Below are 20,615 nucleotides of genomic sequence, written 5' to 3' on the forward strand. Positions count from 1 at the left end.
TCTTGCTAATGGACAATCAGGCATGGGCCAAAGCCGATCCAGTCTCCAGCTCATTTCAGGGAGGACCTGAGATTGGCACTAAAACTCTCCAGGAATAGAGAGGCAGGAGTTTGAGACTCTAATCAAAGACATCTTGGAAGGTCCTGAAACCAACCCTTTCTCACCAGCAAGCTGTGCCCTGACAGAGCCTGCAGGTTGGTTTGGACATGAGAGGTGTCAGAAAACAGATTAATGCAGCTTAACTAGGAAATGGGTAATGCATCCTCCACGTCTCATAGGCTGGACATGAAGACAAGCAACTGTTTTTTTTCTTAATGTGTAAGGCATGGGAGTTAACCTCAAGGTACTGCAGATCAAAATGTGGTTCTTTTTTCCTGATAATGATCAAACAGGACACTGTCATTCAAACCCACAGCCCAAAAAGGTGAGCAGCAGCCAGCCTTACCAACTGCTCCGGGCACCTGCTGCCAATGATCTAGCCTCTCCCTTGCACAAATAATGTCAGAAGATGAACACCTTCTTTAAGTAATTCCCCTTCCTCATCCCCTGCCTGCACATCTTGGTTTGTCTGTGCCTATATCACATACACCTTCAACTATTCAGGATCTCTTTAATTCAAAACATGAATTAACAAAATTACACTAAGTACCACAGTGCAGCAAGTTTTTTAACACATCAAAAACAATATTTTCATTTTTTGCAGGAAAAAACTGTAGACAACTCATGTCAGCAGCCAGATTAAAAACAAACCAATCTTCCTGAACGAAAGGTGCTCTTTCTAGAGAGTTGGGCTCATTCATTACCTCCAGATTTAATGGACTGCAGATTCCTCAGCTTTTGGGAAATACAATTTGACAGTTTGTAGAGGAAGATTGATTTTATTTATACACATCTATAAATAAAGGCTCCATATTGTGGCATCAGCCAGTCAGATGCATGATATAACTTCAGCATCTCTTGAAGAGAAACAGCCAAGATTTTGGGCAAGAGACTATAGTGTGAATCATTTTCTAACTCCAGATGAAAAATGCATTTTCCCTCATCTAACAGTGGTGAAGAGGGCTGCACCTGTGAGGTGCCTCTGCCAGCATTGCCCTGTCAGGCTAGAAAGGGGTCTGTCAGCCTTTGTCAAAGCAAGTCACAAGGCAGAGGTGCAAAGATACAGAATGGAAAGAAATGAAATAGAAGTGCTTTGCAAAAGTGGGACTTTGCCCTTAGTATTTAAAGGTAGCACAGGTTTCACCTCAGCTCTAGCAGCTTTCCATCTACAGGGAGAAATAAGGAAAAGAACAATACACAATACAATTCACTGTGTGAATTATACAATACACCTTCATAAGAATCTGAAAGTATGAGCAGAAGGAAGCTTTGAGGAATGGATAGTTTTGGCAAGGCCATACCACATCAACAAAAGATATCCAGGGAAAAAAAAAAAAAAAAAAAAAAAAAAAGTGTTTGTGAGATGATCCAAATGGATTTTTGGGCTACAGAAAACAGGTTTCCTGACTAAGAGAATGCCTTGAAAAACTTTAACATTAACAGGGCTCTTCAAAAAAGTTATGCCCTTAAAGCTATTTACACAACAGCTGGGACTCCTAATTTTCCCCAGCTCTGCTTCTTCTTGAGTGACAAAACATTTTATATCCTCAATAGCTCTTGCCCGTTGCAGAGCAGTGAAAACACCCTTGCCAAAATAAGTCAGAAATGCAGAACCCTGAAGGAAACGAGACCTGAGACAATTGATTTAGGACTCTGCTCACTGTTTTTTTTCCCCTTGGTTCCAAGTAGCCCAATACGTTTCCAAAGGACCATGGAGCAGTTTGACACACTGAGGAGGGGGAAAAAAGATGGTAACAAGTGGTTGTTCTTTTTACCTCAGCTGTAAATCTGAACACAACACCCAGGGCACAGCATCAATTCCAAACAAGTGCAGGCAGATATACAATGTGCTGCTTACCCCCATCAAGCCACAGAGCAGCACCAAAAAAAAAAAAAAAAAAAAAAAAAAAAAAAAAAAAAAAAGGCTCTCTAGCAAGACATAAAAATACTCAAATCTGTTGTAAGCAGGAGTGCATTTTTAAGGAGGTCTAAACTCTCCTAACTCCAGAAAAACAACACCACTACCTAGACAAAATAAACCCACCCACAGTCCCAAACAGAATTCCTATAGCAGATGCAAATTTCAGCTGGTAATGTGAGCATTTTTAAGGAGCAGTGTGGTGCAAGAAGGCTAAAGACTGGGAAAAACATATTCAAATCAGCTAAAACAGAATCTTTGATAGGGACAGCATGATAGTTATTTCCTGGTCAGTTTTTAGGGAGAAATAAAGAGGCTCTGAGGAAGCACAGCTATCCCCATGTGAACCATCCAGGAATTTTGTGGTAGGCAATGTAATCGCCAGCCCAGCCAATCTAGTGATGGACCACAAAATCTATGGGTTACTTCCTGCCATGCTTGGTGCTTTAATCCAGTATGTTTTGACAGGTTTGTACGAGGAAAGTTGAGGACTGACAGCAACTCCCTGGGCTCCTCCAAAGGATTCATACCATGAAGAACCACAAAACCATCTGATGCCAGAAAATACAAACCACACAGACCTTGAAACCTCCCTTTCTGCCGCAAGAACTCAAGCATGCTCCGACCAGGAGCATGAACTGAGGCACTCCAGAGAGATCATTTGTCTCTTTTTTTACAGGATGTTTTACTCGGGTCTCTCTTGAGTTCCCTAGTAGGGAAGGCAGATGTAGTCAATGCTGAAATTATGTATTCATCAGCATTTGCCATGAATCATTTGGCCTCAATCACAAGAAGGGTTTTTTTTACCCAGAAAGTGAACTGTTTTTCCTATGTGGCACTGCTTGGCTACATCTGGCTGACTTCATCATATGGAAGAAGGAAAGCAGGATGCCCAATCAAGTACCAAACATCACTCAAAACCACTAATATTTACAATTCAATCTCTGATCAGCCAGTTTCAGTTGTGAAAACTCAAGCGTGGTTCAAAAAACCCAAACATAAACACACACACACAGGGGGGAAAAACGTCAACCAAACTTCAAAAACTCTGAATCCACCAGCAGATAGTTAAAGAGATGAATTAATAAAACAAGAACAAAACAAGACACATCACAATTCAGCACAGACAACAAACTAGAATAAAGGCAGGGAACATGGACATTGCTTTTTGAAAGCAGTGACTATTATGGCTGGTACCTCTGAGAATGAAACAGAGCAAGCTCTCCAGTGCTCTGACCTCCAGAAGGACGTGTTCACAAGGCAGTGACTGTAAGAGCCAAGCTGGCATTCCCAATGCCCACAACAATAGATCCAATTACTTCAACCACCAAGCATTAAAAAGCAAATGCAGCACATAAAGCTCACATGGCTTTGTTAATTCAAATACATATATCCACAGACATGAATATGAGAGAACAACACCCTTGGAGTCTCTGGATGCTGTATTAACTTTCCTTACACATTTTGGCTTCCCCATTGCTTTCCCTGGTGTTTCCCAGTTTGGGAACTCTTCACCCAAACCCAAACCATAATGAGACTGAATAAATTGATTCAATACCTATTTGCTTTGTGAATGTCATTCTTCTCACTGTGATTCACGGCAGTTCTTCAAGCTTTGCTACGGCAAAATACCATTTTGTTCTTCTTTCAATTGCAGATGGATAGAGCTGGGTGCTTGGTGAAAAAATAAACTTGCTTCCTACATAGTACTTTTGAATTTGCTGAATAACCTAGCAGGTCAAATAATTCATTTTGAGAAGAAACAAAATCCTTCAGTAAGTACACTGCTGAAGTAAAAGAGTTCAAAGGGGATCAACAGCATTTTATAAAAGGCAAATTGAAATAAAAATCTACAAGATCCAACAATAGCTACCAAATACCCCATCCCCAAGGTCATTTGAGGAACAGCTGGGACTAAATCTCAATGAAAAACCCTCTACAAGTATCAGCACCCTCTGCCCTCTACCTCTACCCCACACAGTGGGTGGGGATGGGGTTTGCCTGCCTCCCTGGGAGGCCCAAGGCCGCCACCAAACCTGGCAGCCCTGTGGGCTCCCATCCTTGTACCCCAGCTCCTGACTGCCACCAAAATCCTCCATCACCTCGCCGATCTCCTCAGGCAGACAGAGCTCAGTGGCTTCCAAGGGGCAGAGGAGCTGTGCTGACCTGAAAAGTGAGCTGGGTATTGCAGTTTAATGTGGCTGCTAATCAGGAGGTTTTTCATGCCTACTTAGTAAATGTCCCTATTTACTTCAAATAAAACTATGTTAGGAGAGCCAAAACAAAAATACCTATAGCAGATAAAATAGCAGACAAAACTAACAGTGAAAGGGATACTGCTGCAGAAAAAGATGATGTAGCCCATTTTGGAAGGTTGTTAAATTATGTATTACTGAGGGCGGCACACAGTGACCTATTAATACATCCAGAGCCCTTTGTTGCCCTATTATCAATAACAAACCTTCTGCACTATTTTGGGAAATGACCTTTCCCCACAGCATGGTGTAGCACGAGCCAGGAACCTCCTGAGCTGTAATTCCAGCTCCACCATTGACTTGCTGCAGGGTGAGGGAAAGTTGCTTTAACCTCCCAGGTGCTGTTTCTTTTTCTGTAAAGCTGCAGCGACACTGGCCTCCCTCTCAGCTCAGTGGAGTGCCTTACTAAGTTCAAATATTTGAGCAGAGCTTTGGGGATGCAAAATGCCACATCAGTGTGACACATTGCTGCAGCTGCTTAAGGATATTAACAGAGCAGAAATTCAGCTGCAGCTGTAAGAACATATTGTGGAGAGCTACAAGATTCTCTTTTCACAGGTGAGAATTTATAGCCACCAGCTTTAGGCTACAAATCATCACCCAGTAACTTGTCAGTGTTTTCAAGCCAGAGTTTCTTTCTCAACTCAAAAGAAAATCTCAGTGCTTGGTCCCCCCTACGTGGCAGCAGAATTCTGGGTAATGTTAACAACCCACATAATGGTAAAGGATACACCTAAAATAACAGCATAAGGGACCACAGGATGAGAATTACTGGGATGAGAGGAACACACAGCAGATACTCGGTTTATGCAGCTTGGGACATTTCAAGTGTCAAAAAAAAGTTGGGTTATAGGAAGTTTCAGAGATTAAAAAAATAGAGCAGAGAGAGCAGAGACTGTAACAACACCAGCTCTTTCTCTCTCCCTCTAAATAAATAAAAGTCATGACTAAATGAAGTCATTCTGAAAACATGAACTATTTCATGTGCATATTTCATTTGCTTTGGCAGAATATTCCCAGGCTTAACACTCTCAAGCTGCAGGAACAGGTGGAAAACACTCAGAAAATACAGGAACGTGCATAAGCACGCAGTAAAACCATAGGAAGGCCATATTCCCAACTTAGAAAAAACCAGTCACATAACTCATTTCCAAGGGGCAAAGATCAATTTGTTTTCAATACCTCACTTCTCTCCTGTGTTGTTACAAAAGATACCATCGGTGTTTGAGAGCTGTTTAATAACTCTCTTTAATAATTCACCCAACAGTTTCCAAATAAAATTTACTTTGTGGCTTGAAACCCATCCTGCTAGAGGAAATTCCATTTCAATTTCATTGTAATTGACAGCAAAACTCAAATTCCTAAATCTGCATCCCTCATTCTTCAGAAAGGAAGAGAGTTTCACAGCCTGGAAGATATAATCTGAAAGCCACACCACCACACCCATATTTACATGAGGAAGTTCCCAGGGTGAGCACTATTCTTCCACCAGGATGATCCTCAAATGCCCTTTAAAAACTCCTTAACTATTACTTAAAAGCCCTTTGTTTTACAGACAGAGAGCAACACGTTTGGCATGGAAGTTTAAGCACGACATGATTCAAATTTATAAGGATTAAATTACAGCAGCTATTGAAATCCGTGTTTGAATTTAATATTTAATATGTCTCCACTGACAGATTTCATTTACTCATCCTAATTAACAGTGCCCAGAAACTGCCTTTTCACCTTCTTGACAGTGCAGTGCGGCCAAATGTCAGCCCTGAGGTAGGGCACGGGCATCCCGAGGGCAGTGGAGGTGCCGAGCGCTGCCATACAGCACCACCTAAGGGCTCTCCATAATACTGCTGAGGAGATGTATGGAATGAGACCGCTGGATTATGTATGGAATGAGACCGATGGATTGGCTCCTGCACGCTCCCAGCCAGCTGCCAGGCTCCCAAGGCGCACACCAATGTCACCACAGCAAAACTCTCTGAGTAAGTGTTTCCTCTCTGAGCCGCTGACACTGATTCATCAGGAATCATCTGGAAAACGGAGTTACCGAGAAGCTGCCCCAGGAATAATTTTCAGAATAACAAGACTTACCTCCGTCATCAGCAGCAATTTGTTTCTCTCTGTGGCAATCTCTTGGCATGCAGACAAGGTGGTTTATTACAAACACTCTAGATTAAGCACAGGAGGAGAAAATGTTATGGCTCCTAGGTTTAGAAACTTAGACACAAGAGTAGCTTTAATTATATCCAGCTTGTGCAGTATTTAAATCTCTATTTCAGCTTTTCCAGGCAATTTTTTTCTTCGTAATTTATACAAGTCTTGCTCATGAAAATATCTTCTTCTGGAGTGGTTTTGTGATGAAATCTACAGAAGGAAATTCCACACTAACCTGAGGATCCACTTAGTCCAGACTTAATCTCAAGGAACACCCAATAAAGAAAAAAAAACCAAAAAACTGTCCCATAGAAATGCCCTTGCATGTTAGATGTTCACTAAAGGTCAATGTTTAAAAATGTTAGAAGAGAGCTATTCAGACTAGACTAATTTACAGGATCTGTGCCTGTCTCTACAGCAATGTTTTCTGAGATGAAAGAATTGGCCATGGGCCAAACAAAATAATTTAGTTATCCCAGTTTCCCTCTGAAATTTCCTGTCCCGTTGCATATGAAGTTTACCACCCCAGAAATGGAAAAGTGACCTGCCTAGCAGGACAAACCTCAGGCAGCCTTTATTCTAGGACCTTATTCCATCACGTGTAGGCACATGTTCCACTGCTGACCTCTCCTGACCTCAGGGTGTGGAGAAGCAGCAGCATTTCTAACATGGAAGGAATTGTGTGTGGTGAAAATGAGTGTCTGGAGCAGAGTCTCCAGCTAAACTGAAAGCCACGTGCATCATGCAAGACGTGAAACTGGGACTTTCAACGTATCATAATTCAAAATAACTCTTTAATGTCAGTACAGAAATAAAACATTCAGTGGCTTTTAGTCATACTAGTGCTGTACAGTGGCCATGCTCTGCTCCACTGTTGCAGGTGTGGAAATGACAGTACTAAAGAGTCCCACATTAAAGACTCCTTCATTTCTAAGAATGTCACATTCTAATGGATAGTGAAAAGGAAAAATGAAGGGCAACAATATTTGAACTGAAGTCTGAAACATTAATTTTCAAATATAATCAATTTCTATTGCCACTGCACACAGAAAGAACCAGTCAGTTCATGATGCATTGTAAGCACTCATAAACAACAAAAAAGTGGTTTTTTACTTTTCCTGAAACTTTGTTTCAAAAAGCTTATTGATCTTGACCAGAGTTCCCTACTTCTCCTGTAAATAGCAAGTTAAGAACACGACTTCAGGCTCTTGTTTTGAATCCTGCAGATATCAGATATTAGCAGCTGTTGTTCGGTGAAGACAGACAAATCATACTCACAGCTCAAAATAAAGAAATCCTGTTTGGGTGAACAAAATTTGCTCTGTTCATCAAGCAAGGGCATGAAAAGTCATTCCTCTCAGCCTCAGACAGCAGTCAGGATTTCCAGGTATATCATTTTGTTAAGATTCATGCAATATTAAAAAAATAGTATTTGCAACATAATTCCCATTCCCATTTGCTGATTATTCTACTTGATTGAGCTCTGCCAGATACCATGCACTTGCCATGCTTTTGACACAGCATGCAGGGCAGAAGCCAGTTTCTTATGCAGCTGCCTGTTCTGGAATGAATATCTGATTTATCTAATCTCAATGATGCAATTACAGCAATATTAGTCCTCTGCATGAATTTTACAAGATTGGGATAGCTGAACAGCAGAGTTTCTCTTTAAACTTCAGAAGAGGAGGGACACCAGAGCGTAACAGGCTTGTGAAACATATGCTGACCTTTTAATACATTGACCTGTAGTGCTCTGCAAAGCTACCAATGAACAGAGGGGAGAAGTCAGTGCTGGAGGTGACAGCGTGGAAAGGAGAAAACCACCACCCTGACAAGGCATTATTTTCCACCTCGTGTCCACGAGCATAAAGGTGGCTCAGGATAACAACATTTCTGGCAGAAAAAGTATACAAATACTCAGCTGTTTCCTACTCAGATCTAGGTGTAAAAGACAAGCATCTGAGCAACAGTAAAAGCTCCTGGTCTAAGCTTCTGATGTCCTAAGGCACATTAATTGTTGCAGCTTCTGGTGTCACTAAAGAGCCTTTGTCCAGTCAGACTAACAATTTACAGTTTAGAGTTAAGGTGAAAGAAGCAACTTACTCCTTGCTCTTATTTTACAGGCTTTGCCAGATTTAATCAGATAAAGGCACACATTCAGTGCAGCCCCTCTATCATTTTCAACTACATTCAATACCCCTTCTGGTTCAGTTTGTGAAATCCCTTCTAAAAGACATAAACTCGGAAACTCTTAGTGCCCTAATTTCCCTTTCCTCTATGGATTATTCTGCCGGCTTTGAAATACTAGGAAAGCTTCTCTAAATAAGAATAGACCTTACTGTGATGGCTGAAGTCTTTCTCCTTCCATGAGAGGAGGGTCTGACATCACAGGCTGGGAACCAGCTTAGCTCCTTTTCCTGAAAAGAGGCAGGATGCAGCTTAGCATAGCTGACTCGTCCCTGTATTTCCCATCCTCCACGTCCTCCTAGGACGGTGCCTGCTTTCTTCTAAGATTTGATGAGAGACAGAAAGAGGAGCAAAGGGCAAAGGTAACCAAGAGGTCAAGAAGAGACGCTTTCCCTCAGAGGCTGCTAACAAGGCACAGCACGGGAGTTTCACACGGCTGCAGAAACCCTTGTTCTCCGCTGGCGAGCTCCGTCCGAGCCCGGGTTCACCGAGGTTACAGCAAAAGAAAAGGTTGCACTTTTGTTGATCAACGCTGCTAAGCAACAAGTCATAAAAACCAACCTCACCCTTGTCTTCTGCTGGTTGCAATTAGAGAACTACAAACAGGATCAGAGATTCAGGGCCGGGAGAGAACCTTGAGCAGTGTGAGCGTGCACTGCTCCCAGCCACACAGCTCGTGCAGCAACTTCTCATTAGACACACATCCCGCATCCCCAGCCATTGCAGCCTGCTCAGGGCAGGTCAGCCCACGCCTCTGAAGCTCTAACAGCCTTTGGCTTCTCACAGGTTGTAATCTTCGGGTTGTAGTGGTCACTTGCAATTGAAGAAACAAAGCAGAGGTGGTGTCAGTCCCTGATTAACTTCATGAATATTTGAATCATGTTAAAAGGTGCATAACTAAAACTTTTATAGGCTACTCTACCAGTGGAAGAGATGTAAGAGGAAATGAAGACAGTTAACACAGAGCAGGAACTCACTTTGCCACAGTATTTTAAGGAAAAATACAGGAATCTTATCATGAATTCTGAAAGATGAGTCTTTTAACTTGTTGCAGGTAAACAATCTTTCAGTCAAACTACAAGAACTTCTAGCTATTCCCCACTTAGAGCACAATTACAAACAAACTCACCTAGTGCCAAAGGACAAGTGTCACATGCAACATGCAAGTCCAAAAGATAGGGATGGAAGTTTAATTTATAATTTTTTTAAGCTTCACACAGCAAACACTATTGGTCATATCAGTTTCTGTGGCTTCACAGTGAATTATCCAAGATAATTTTATGCTCCCATGAGAGGAAAAATAGAGAAAAATAGGCATTCTTGCTGCTTTATAATGTACCTTCTCCATTCACTGTCATGAATGCCAGCTCCTCTTTTCCTTCCTTGTTCATCAGCTGAACCATGCCTTAGTATGACAGGAGGGAACACAGTATTTCTGTCATCCTTCCATTCTAAGCATGTACTCTAATTGCTTATGAGTTTTAAATTTTGAAAATTTTATTCTCAATTTACAAATGCTGGTAATGTTCCATTGTGAGGTGGGTGGGTTACTTTAAAATAAACTGTAAAGAATATGACTGTGGAGTAGCTGAACTGTTTTTTGGAAAAGGAATCCTGTTGCTAGTCAGCCTGTGCACTGATAATTGTCCAGCTCTTCAGGGGAACACACTAATGTTTCCTTAAATACATTCTTTACCAACTTTTGTTCAATCTCATCAAATTATAAATGTTTTAGAACAGTCCAGCAGGAGCAGTTCTCATTTTAACTCACGGAGTATGTTACTTATTGACTGTGCATCCAAGGGGGAGCAACAGAGCACTCTGAGACAGGAAAATAAAGGGGAAATAAGGATATTTGCACCAGTACGGAGCAAGTCAGTAATGGAATCTTGCCACATTATGAAAGAAAACTTTAGGAAGGGAACTGCATACAGTTTAAGAAAAAAAAAAAAAAAAAAAAGTCCATTTGTGTTCTTTAGCTTTACTCAACCCCCATGCCCCAAAATCTCAAATAGCCAACATGTTGCAGATTTCACAAATAAGTAATATATGTGGGGAGAACATAGTGGCTGAAGCAGCATGCACAACAGGAAGTAATGCATTTACTGAAAGCGAGGGCAGATTAGATATCAAAGGAAAGTTTTTTATTACTTAAAGCAGGACATTACAACAGAACAGTAGCCAAGAAGGGGTCACTGGGTCCTGTCACTGAAAACAGAGAGATTAGATATGAAAGGAATAAGTCACACTAAGAGCATGAACTTGCTAAGAGCATTTTTTCAACCTTAAGTAACGTGGCTGTAAATATACATGGGGCTCAGAGTAAAGACTATTGAACTGTAACCCTTTACACCCTCTGACCTGTTTCAGAGTCCTGGGTAAATCACTTGATCTCACCATACTTGTTTTTTTCCATTTGTGAAACACCAGCAACATCTATTATACAGGGACCTGGGGAAAAGTTCCACACTTACAGACAACTACAAGACTTTGCAGGAAAGGACTTTGTTGTATCTAAACAGTTTTATTCCTTAGCCCCCATACTCATTTGTCTAACAGTTTGTCATACCTCCAGCTACAAACTTCATCTGGCTTCTCAGGAAGTTATATTATTTTCCCATAGTATTCTGCAATAGCTGTGGGTTTAAGTGTTAATATGAGAGCAGCTTGACAACTCCAGAAACTAAGAATATGTCAACATCCTACTCAACAGATTTGTTTACTATCTTTTTTTCAGAAGCCTGTTTACTTGAATAACAATATTTTAACGTATTTTAGCCAAGTTAATCCCACAGAGCTAAAACTGATGAGCTGGAAATGTTTTTCCCTGTCTTGGGACACAGTGAATTGTTTACAGAGTTGTAGCCAACCAGCTGAAGCTCTGCAAGTCCTTCTGAAGACAATGCAACTGCCCAGCCCACGAGAACATGAACAAAATTGCACAATTCACTGAACAGCAGTTGACGCCAAAACACATCACAGCAAAATTTTACAGGTTGTAAAATAAATTATTTCATTACCACATGGAAGGCTCAGTTCAGTTTGCACAGGACAACTTTTCAGTTTGGTAGAGGAATCACTGAAAACCAAAACAAGGACCCTCATTTCCTGTTTCATTTCCTTCCAGTATAAGGATATTTCTCCATCTACTGAAGCGTGAGGCATAACTGAATACATAAAGAAGGCAAATCAGATTTTCATTTAATGTTCTGCTTTAAGAGGAAAATGCAGTTCAGAGAACCTGCTTAAGCTATTGCACTTCAGCTAAGAGTTCATTTGCAAATTAACAATACTATAAAAGAAGCAACAAAATGAGAAAATAATGATAGTCCACAGCTTGAGTGGATCAGCAGTTCTGCATCCAGAAAGCAAATACTGAAGAAGCTGTAAAACATATTCTGCTTGATCAGGTGCCATTTAAACAAAGCTGCAGGTTCTGTTTTACTGGCTTGGCAGCCCATGTATAACAGACAAGGAAAACAGCAGTCCCTGACAGAAGAAGTAATGACCATAATAAGGGTTTGATCTAACAGATAAACATAAATGAGGTCACCTCAAAAACTGCCACCTGGAACAAAGGGACTATCAAAAAGTTGAGAACTCACCAGTTAAAATGCTGCTGCTCTCACTAATTCATTTCCCACCTGTCATTTCTTCTACAAGGTACCATAAAATACAGTCAGTATTTAAAGCTGAAAGGACTCAAAGGACACAGGATGTTGCTTTTGGTATGGGGCTCTCTCTGACATATTCAACAGAGGTTGTTTAAATAAAAAAGAAACTGTAAGCACTGCATTTCTCTTACAACTCAGCATGGTCAAAACAAAGTCACTGTGCTTCTGCCACTCCATACATTCCTTCAGCTGCCTCTTTGTAACCGATTGCAGCAATCCCAAAGCAGGGATTAAGAAACAGGAATAAGCAGCCAGAGATGAGAAGTTCTGACAATTTAGGTGGTGGAAACCAGTAACACCAGCTACTCCAGTGCAAACTTTCTTACCCAAGAAATGCCTCAGCTGTATGGCCCCCAAAACACCACAATGCCCCTCTCCTTAGTGTTTCACTAAGTGCCTAGCAGGCAGAAGTTGGGAACACGATACAACAACAGGGACAAGGTGAAAGAAGAGAAAAAAATATATATTTTGAGGGGAAAAAAAACCCAAACAAAAACTCACATCATGAAGGCAAAAAGATGATTTCAGTAACCCAATTCACTGCTATACTGGAATTGGGTTGCCAGAAGCCAAACAGGTGAAATTGAGCTAAAGTCACCATACCTTTTATGTACATGTCCAGAACATCAAAACCGTGAAAATCATCACGTCCAATATATTTCTTTAAAAATTAATTTCTCTAAGCACCAACAGGCTCACAAATTCTCCACTTTTACTCTTTTTACTGTCAGGTCTCCAAAAATCAGTACTTTTCCACTTTATCCTTCACATTTAGTGGATACCAGATGATCACGGATCAGAAAAATGTTTCCTCCAGATTTTTCTCAAGGGAAAATAAAAAATAAAAGTGCTTTTGGTTGGAAGTAGTCCTGTCTTCTGCAAGAGATAAAGAAAAATACCAAACACACCTGGACATTTTGATCAAATCCAAAAAAAATAAGTCAGATCAGAAAACAACAAAGCATTATTTTTAGAGATAAATTATTCTAGTATAAAGACATTTGCTATTAAAACATCATGAGTAACATTTGCTCCTTCTGATGTCTGCATGTTAAAAAAAAAATCTAACTACATTTTGTTTTTTAATAAAACATCTATTTTGAAATTGAGATGGTTAAAATTCCCTTCTCCTACTGTACAGTGTATAATAACTAACTACAGCTTCCAAAGAGGGACCAAACACCACTATGTTCTATTTATATGCACACAATTTATTTAAAACTAAGGCCATGGTCTGGTGCTGTCAGGCAGCCCAATGCTCTTGCTGGCACTCAAGGTGAGGAAGGAAAATGCAATCCATACTGGCAACAGCTGCTGCTATATTAGAATGGAAAGCTGCAGTGTCAACTGCTCTGAGATGACCCCACAACCAGAATCAAACCCTGCACCACCCCAAACCTCACTCTCCTGCCTTCCCAAACCCAATCATTTTACACAGGCATCCAGTTTTTATCAACAGATCTATGGCATGTACAAATAAAAGATTTGGAAATTAATATTTTCCAATACAGTGCATAGTAATCTCTAAGCAAGTGTTTAGGTTTGTCATGATTGCTGCATATACAGAATCCAACAGGATTCTTTTGCAGAGTACTGGATTCCATTCATGTGTGCTGCAGTAAAACACCTGAATCCACACATAGGAAAAGTGTATTTAATGTCCATGTTTACATAAAGCACTTAGCAAGAACAGAGTAGAAAACGGTGCCTAGAGACCATCTTTGAATGCCTTCAGCAGCAGGTCTGCTGCCAGCCCAGGAGACAAGACTCCTCTAAGAACCTTTTCCTCCAGAAGTGGGATCTTATCCTTGACCGCCAAGTGACTCCGGAAATGCTCCAGCATGTTTTCCTGGATGAGGTTCCACATCCACACTTTCTGCTGCTTCCGCCGTTTGGCGAGCAGCTCGCCACTGCTGAGCATGAGGTCGCGGAACTCGGTCATTTTGTCCCACATGTCCGAGATGCCCTCCCCGGTTTTGGCAGAGATCCGCATCACCTGTTGGATCCAGGGACATTGTTAAAGCCAAGGCAGCTCCTGGCCTTGAGGCTTCAATTATCGGATCAGGTACGTTGCATGGAAATTGAGAAATGTTTGAAGAAAGCTTCCTTCAATACTTGCTTCATGAGGCTCTAAGCATTTCTGTGCCTTCCCACACACCTGCCCTCAAAAATTTGGGATTCTACTAACTTAAAGTAGACCCTGAGATACATACTATTTGGGATATTTGTTCACCTGCTTTTTATGAGAATAATTTTTAGTAAGTCCTTCAGCTAAAAGGTACATTATTGCTCTTTTACTTAAATGTAGTTAAGTGTGTATTCTGGTAGCTATTCTTTTGCCAGAAACAAGGTATTCTAACTTTTTTTTGCCTTTGCTTTCCAGACCAGGAATTAATTTTGCCAATAACATTTCAGACATTCAACACAGTCTTTGAAATTGAACAGCCTGATATTTTTTTTAAAAAAGGCTTCTCTCCTTTTCCACTTACAAAAGAAAGGCTAATCCTCAGGCAGCCCAGCTGATTTAAACTCAGCTTAATGGGTCAATTTCAATACCAGGGTAGAACAAACCTTCTTTACAGATAGTTTATTTATATAGGAAGTAAGTGTGTGTGTGTGTGTACTTATTCTATATACAAATATTAAAAATTAGTACTGAATCTTCTCCTTAAAAATCCACCAAAACCTTTCAGTAGATAAAGTACAGCATTAAAACTGAAGACCTACAGGATGAGAATTCCAACTATCTAGCCATTTTCATTATGTGAGAAACAACAACAAAAAAAAATTAAAGCAATAAAGGAAGCACACGAACTAGTGAAAGAACAAAGATAATCACAGGCTTCAGAGTTAAAATGGAGGGAGAAGTAGATGAAGGGACATCTTTAGATATGGACAGTTTACAAAAAAGTGAGTAAAGTTTGCACCACTCTTGAGGTCAGTAATAGCTCTGCTAGTGCAGAGATTGTAGCTCAGGGCAGGAGTCCTGGGGAGAAGGACTGGCTTTGCAGTGTTTCATGTGGCACACCTTGAGATCAGAGGTGAAGCACAGACAGCAGCAATCATCTCTCCAGCACACTGAGACTTAACAACCAACTGCAATTTTTACAAAGAGCCGAGGGAGACTAGGATGGCTAGATGAGAAGATACCAATCTTAACTCATCCAGCGCATTTTCTGGTGAGGAGGGAAATACAAAAAAAACACCCAACACATCACCAAAACCCAAACAAAACCAAAGCAGCCCCACAAAACACAGGGAAGTCCACAAACCTTTGGCCTCCAGACCTTTGAACGCTTGCGAAGCAGCTTCATGGCACTGACATACTCAGCCTGGATTCTCCGGGCAGGCACAACTAAATCACCATCAGCCTTGTTGATGGCAACCAGATCTGCCATCTCAATGATGCCCCGTTTGATGCCCTAAATGCAACAGGGACAGAAAGCAGGAGTACCCAGAGGGGCTGTGACATGGTGATTCAGCACAAAAAGCAGGTCAAAATGCTTTGGTAGTTTCTAGTTTTCTCCCCCAAAAGGTATGCAACTAGTAAACACGTCAAAGTTAAGCCACAGAGTATCAAAAGTTTACTTCCTAATGCTTTTAAAATCAAAAAGGGAGCTTAACTGTGCAGTAAGTGGATTACACTGAAAACACTTAATAAAAACAGTATAATGGACAAAACACTACTGATATGGACTTTCTGCACAGATATTGCATGCTGAATTTAAGCTTCTCTTTCTAGTCTCAGGTAGTAACCAATAAAAGAAACTGAAAAATACCTGTAATTCATCTCCACCTGCAGGTGGTAGCAGTAATATGAACATATCAACCATATCAGCCACAGCAAATTCTGACTGGCCCACACCTAAAAAATTAAATCCAGAATTTACCACTTACTACAAACTTTCAGTTACATTAATGACCGTAATTATGACAGATCCCAGCACTGTCCCATGAACAAATCCCACTAACAAAACAAGGACAACAGGAAACACAACAGTTTAGTAAAAGACATACAGGACTAGAAAATAAGACAAAATGAGCATTCATGTTCAATCAGTGACCATGCAGGAAAACACAGGCAAAATCATGGCAGGAAGTATGCAATTACTAGCACACCTTCATTTTCATATCACAACAGGACAATCAAAGCAAACCCTAAGTACATACCTACTGTTTCCACAAGAACAACATCGTACCCTCCTCCTTCACAGAGCAGAATGGCTTCATTTGTGGTCCTTGTCACACCTCCCAGTGTCCCTCTGGTTGGAGATGGCCTGATGTATGCATTCATGTCTCTTGACAACTCAGTCATCCGTGTTTTATCACCCAGTAGGGAACCTTAATGTTAAATTATTTCAGAAGTGCAACACAGCCAGATGCCCCCTTCTCCCCCCACCCCACCAAAAATGAGTGAGGAAAGACAGATCTCTTGTACAAAGTCAGCCAAATAAGAATAATCTAGTCCTAGTTCCTCAAGACTTAGCTGAGGACTGGGAAGCTACTGCCTGGTTCTTCTTCTTCTCAGAAGCTGCAAAGGCCTGACAGGCAGACTTTACTGTTACCAAATAAGAGGAATTTGTGCTAGGTCAGAAAGAATTCTACAACTCCTGAATGGCTTTTTGAAGACTATACACATCAGGCCATGCAGCTGATTGTTGTCTGTTCCTGCCCAAAGGGACAAATCTCTGCATTACGATTCTGACATGCCTTGATGCTGGATGTTTTGTTTTAAGAGAGCTGACACGTGTACCTGCCTTCCTTCTACTCAAACAAACTGCAAATCAGATTCAGCGAGATCTACGCACTGGTTGCACACTCCAAAAGATGAGGGATGCTCAATTCTTCCAATTGGTGCAGTCTTGCTGTCACATTTTGCTATTCTACTGATGCATCCTGAAGGCATGCATTCAAAAGCACAGTCTGTCTTGGCTCCACGTCATTGCAATGCTCTAGTTATTTCTTTATAAATAGCTGCACACCTCTAACAGCACAGAAGCTGGAAAAATTAACGATGCTGCCTGGAAGCTGCTCCTTACAAAAAGATCAAAATCAAGATTGTATTATTTGTATCAGAGATACCACGAATCAGGCATGGTCAGCTTGTAATTTCCCTACAATTTTTTATTGGAGAGTTACAGATCACACCACCTGTCATCAGTAATCCTGCACAACTTCAAAAAAATTCAAATTTAGAAAAAAATTCTAAGGCAGTATTTGAACACTGGAAAAGAGGAAATCTGAAAGAATTACAACACTGATACCTCTTTTCCAATTTTGTAGCACACAGGAGAAAAATATGAAAACTTGATTTATTTTATATTTGACTGTTATAGGCACCAATTTTTCTTCCACTTGGCCCAAAGAGACACTTCTGTAGTTGACAAGGTATTAGAAACTTGACTGAGACTTTAATTCACACTCACCACCACTTGTACTAGAGGAAGGGTCTACAGCCAACACAGACACTTTGTGTTTTCTTTCTGTAAGCATTTTCCCAAAGCATTCTATGAAAGTCGATTTTCCAGCACCAGGAGGACCAGACAACCCTAAGTAATCACATTAGGAAGAAAAAAACCCATTTGGTTAGTCAAATAATACATCTCATGAATACCATGAAGTTGATAACAGCTCATACTTTAACACAGCATCAGAACAAAAGCAAATAAAAGCTATGTCAAAGCAAAATAGGAGTTTGGCAACACAGCAGCACTTCACCACCCCTCATCCTAGTGACACCAATAAAACATCGGGTTTATTCACATCTATTTCCTCCCCTCCAAATAAAATTACTTATACTGTATGACTCATCCTTCAGAACTTTCAAAATGTTACATATTAGAACTATACCTTTCAGATTTACTATAAAAGAAACACTCCAAAAAGCAAGCCCTTACATTGAAGAGCTGTTCTTTCAAAGAAATGAGGCCATTTATTTGCATGTCAAAGCTCACAAACTAAGATTAGCAACAAAGTTTTCTCACTCCCATGCCCCAGTTCTTGTTCTTACTACTGTTGTACAGACAGGAGAGATGACAGCTGGGCATGATACATGTGTGTTAACAGCCCATCTCTTTTTAAGGGAAAAATATTTTACAGCTTCCACGAGAAGCAGGTTCAAGTCTCCTTCAGCTGAAAAGCAGGCTGCTTAACAGAGGGCCACACAACAGGAAGGTGCATGGTTTTCCTTCTGTAGACTAAAAAAGGGATTCAGGAAGTGTTCAAGAAAAAACCTTCTTTGGGAAAAGACCAGGTCTGCTTGACTACATCTTTCCCTAAGTGTAGATAACATCTGCACCAATCTGCAAACTAACTAATGTTTCACCTTATAATGGTTACAAAACCCACCCTGAAGAACACACTCCCAAGAAGCAAGGATAAATTCCTAAAGCATTTTCAAAAGCATTTTTCATCTCAAGCCATAATACCACTGGACAACAGAAGTAATCTAGATTGGTTAGGAACCACTAAAAAATAACAATCCAAGACCACAGACCACAACAGTGATAGTAAAAGGTGAGGACAGTAATTACATGTAAGCAGCTACTAGACAAGACATAAAAGGACTAACCCACTCTAAAGGCAAGTGGCTTTCCTTGATTTAACTTTTCTTGTTCCCTGTGGTAGGATAATACCTTCTGAAGGAGCACCTGGGCTACTTTCTTCTTCCTACTCTGAGTTGATTCTATGAGTGTAATGGCTTCGGCTAAACAGGCTCTGTGACCCTGGATCAGCCCATGGTAAAGTCTGTCTACAAGTCTCTGCTCCCGGTCACAAAGTCCCTCCACTTGCTGCTGAGGGGCTGCCTGCTGGCACAGCCCTCTCCTCAAACCATCTGGTGAACAAATCCATTCTGTGTGATAGCGGTGTGCTGGCCTGAGAGATCTAACGCCCAGGAAATCTGCTCGGGGGGTGTGGCCAAAGTTCACAAAGTAGGTTCTTCTGGAGAAATAACAGCGAGGGAATCTCAGCAGCAAAGAGGGGATCCTCATCTTGTTCGGAATTAAAAAGTACCACAGTTGTCAGTTCACTTCTGTTCGCAGACATCCTAAAGAGAAGGAAAAACATTTTTAATTTCTTCAAAGCACTTGAGGCCTCAAACTTATGTACACCTGGAAAAATCAGCTTTTTATTTTATCTGTACCTGCTGCCTTGAATTAAAAAAAATGACTGTCCCTTTTCCCCGTCAAACAGACACAATAAAAACAAGCTATAGAATCAAAAGCACAGCATTTCTTTATTATCATACTTCATAAGTGAATATATCCAAAAAAGTACTTTCAAATAGGCCTCTGAGAGCACACTGCAAATCCAGGAAGAATCAATCTTTACGCTTATGGCAATGGCGGTATATTCTAGTTTGACGGGCTATTTTTAACAATTATTCGGGATGAGGGCACATTTACACTTATTTCCATTGAAAGGAGAAAAAAAGGTAGCGGGGGATGGGGGGAGTTCAGACACAAGAACATTGAGAAATGAACAGGAGGAGCTGAGGGCTCCCCGAGGCGCCCGGGCGGCCCCGGCCCCGCTCCCGTTGCCGCTGGGCCCCTCAGCGCGGGGCGGCCGCGGGGGAGGCCAGGGCACGGGAAAAGACCCCGCTCCCCAGGGCTCCCCAGGGCTCCCCCCATCCCCGGCACCTACCGGAGCCGCCCCGCTCCGCCCCGGGAAGTGACGCCCTCAGGCTGAGCCGGAACCCGCTGTCCCGCAGGGGAAGGGCCGGCAGGGCCGGGACAGGGGTGCCCAGGGGCGGGAGGCCACGCCGGGACCCCCCGGGCCCCCAGAGCGAGGGGCCGAGGCCTCAGGGCTCGGGTATGGCCATTCCAAGAGAACCAAAGCTCCAGGGCCATGGAGTCACAGTCACCCTGCCCTGGCCCTACAGTAAAGGGTGTTTTTAAATCCCAGTTTCTCTCCTGATTTAGAAATACCCACTCCGAATCGGCGCATAGCGATTTACTCGTCCTCCCACTCGGTTTCGTGCAGCAGGAAGGGAGAAGCTTAAATCCCCACGTGTGCTTTTAGAATCAGGTGTATTTTCAGCCTTATTAAACATCCTCTTTAAAGTTTCCTGTCGTGGAATGTTGATTTCTTGTGAGGTGGAGTTTATTTTGTTTCCTTAATTTTAAAAAAAGCTATTATTATTTCTCCAGTCACCTCACCACCCTTTGCCTGCCCATCTTCTTGTTAAAGTACACAGATCTATTTCCAATAAATGTAAATGTACAGAAGGCACTGGCTGAGCTGCTCCCGCTGCCTTGCAATGTCCTGTGAAGACTTTGACAGTGTCATCACATGGGCAGTGAAAATGACAGGCTGTTAAATAGCAGAAGT

At 41.5% G+C, this 20,615-nt stretch overlaps 1 protein-coding gene and 1 long non-coding RNA gene across 4 annotated transcripts in view; both read right to left on the reverse strand.

Annotated features, from left to right (window-relative positions):
* The window catches only part of LOC310909319, a 29,229-nt gene extending 20,154 nt beyond the window's left edge, over positions 1-9,075 (reverse strand). For both annotated transcript variants that reach the window (XR_014590061.1, XR_014590062.1), the window contains exons 1-2: positions 8,763-9,075; positions 6,361-6,437 (exon numbers count right to left, since the gene is read on the reverse strand). This is a non-coding gene — a long non-coding RNA (uncharacterized lncRNA). The remainder of the gene's footprint in view (positions 1-6,360; positions 6,438-8,762) is intronic.
* Positions 9,076-10,300: 1,225 nt separating this feature from the next.
* On the reverse strand, positions 10,301-19,958 carry MMAA (metabolism of cobalamin associated A). 2 transcript variants are annotated; one of them, XM_083861181.1, is made up of 7 exons: positions 19,929-19,958; positions 18,856-19,332; positions 17,711-17,833; positions 16,455-16,625; positions 16,064-16,149; positions 15,557-15,706; positions 10,301-14,280 (listed from the first exon to the last, which is right to left on the reverse strand). In XM_083861181.1, exons 2-7 carry the CDS (start codon positions 19,274-19,276, stop codon positions 13,993-13,995), a joined length of 1,239 nt encoding a protein of 412 aa, XP_083717307.1. In that variant the 5' UTR covers positions 19,277-19,332; positions 19,929-19,958; the 3' UTR covers positions 10,301-13,992. The 2 variants fall into 2 exon arrangements, with proteins under 2 accessions (XP_083717307.1, XP_083717308.1); XM_083861182.1 differs by lacking the exon at positions 19,929-19,958 and adding an exon at positions 19,534-19,750.
* Positions 19,959-20,615: the final 657 nt, after the last annotated feature.

This window comes from Zosterops lateralis, assembly GCF_965231275.1.
Source record: "Zosterops lateralis genome assembly, chromosome: 5".
Taxonomy (NCBI): domain Eukaryota; kingdom Metazoa; phylum Chordata; class Aves; order Passeriformes; family Zosteropidae; genus Zosterops; species Zosterops lateralis.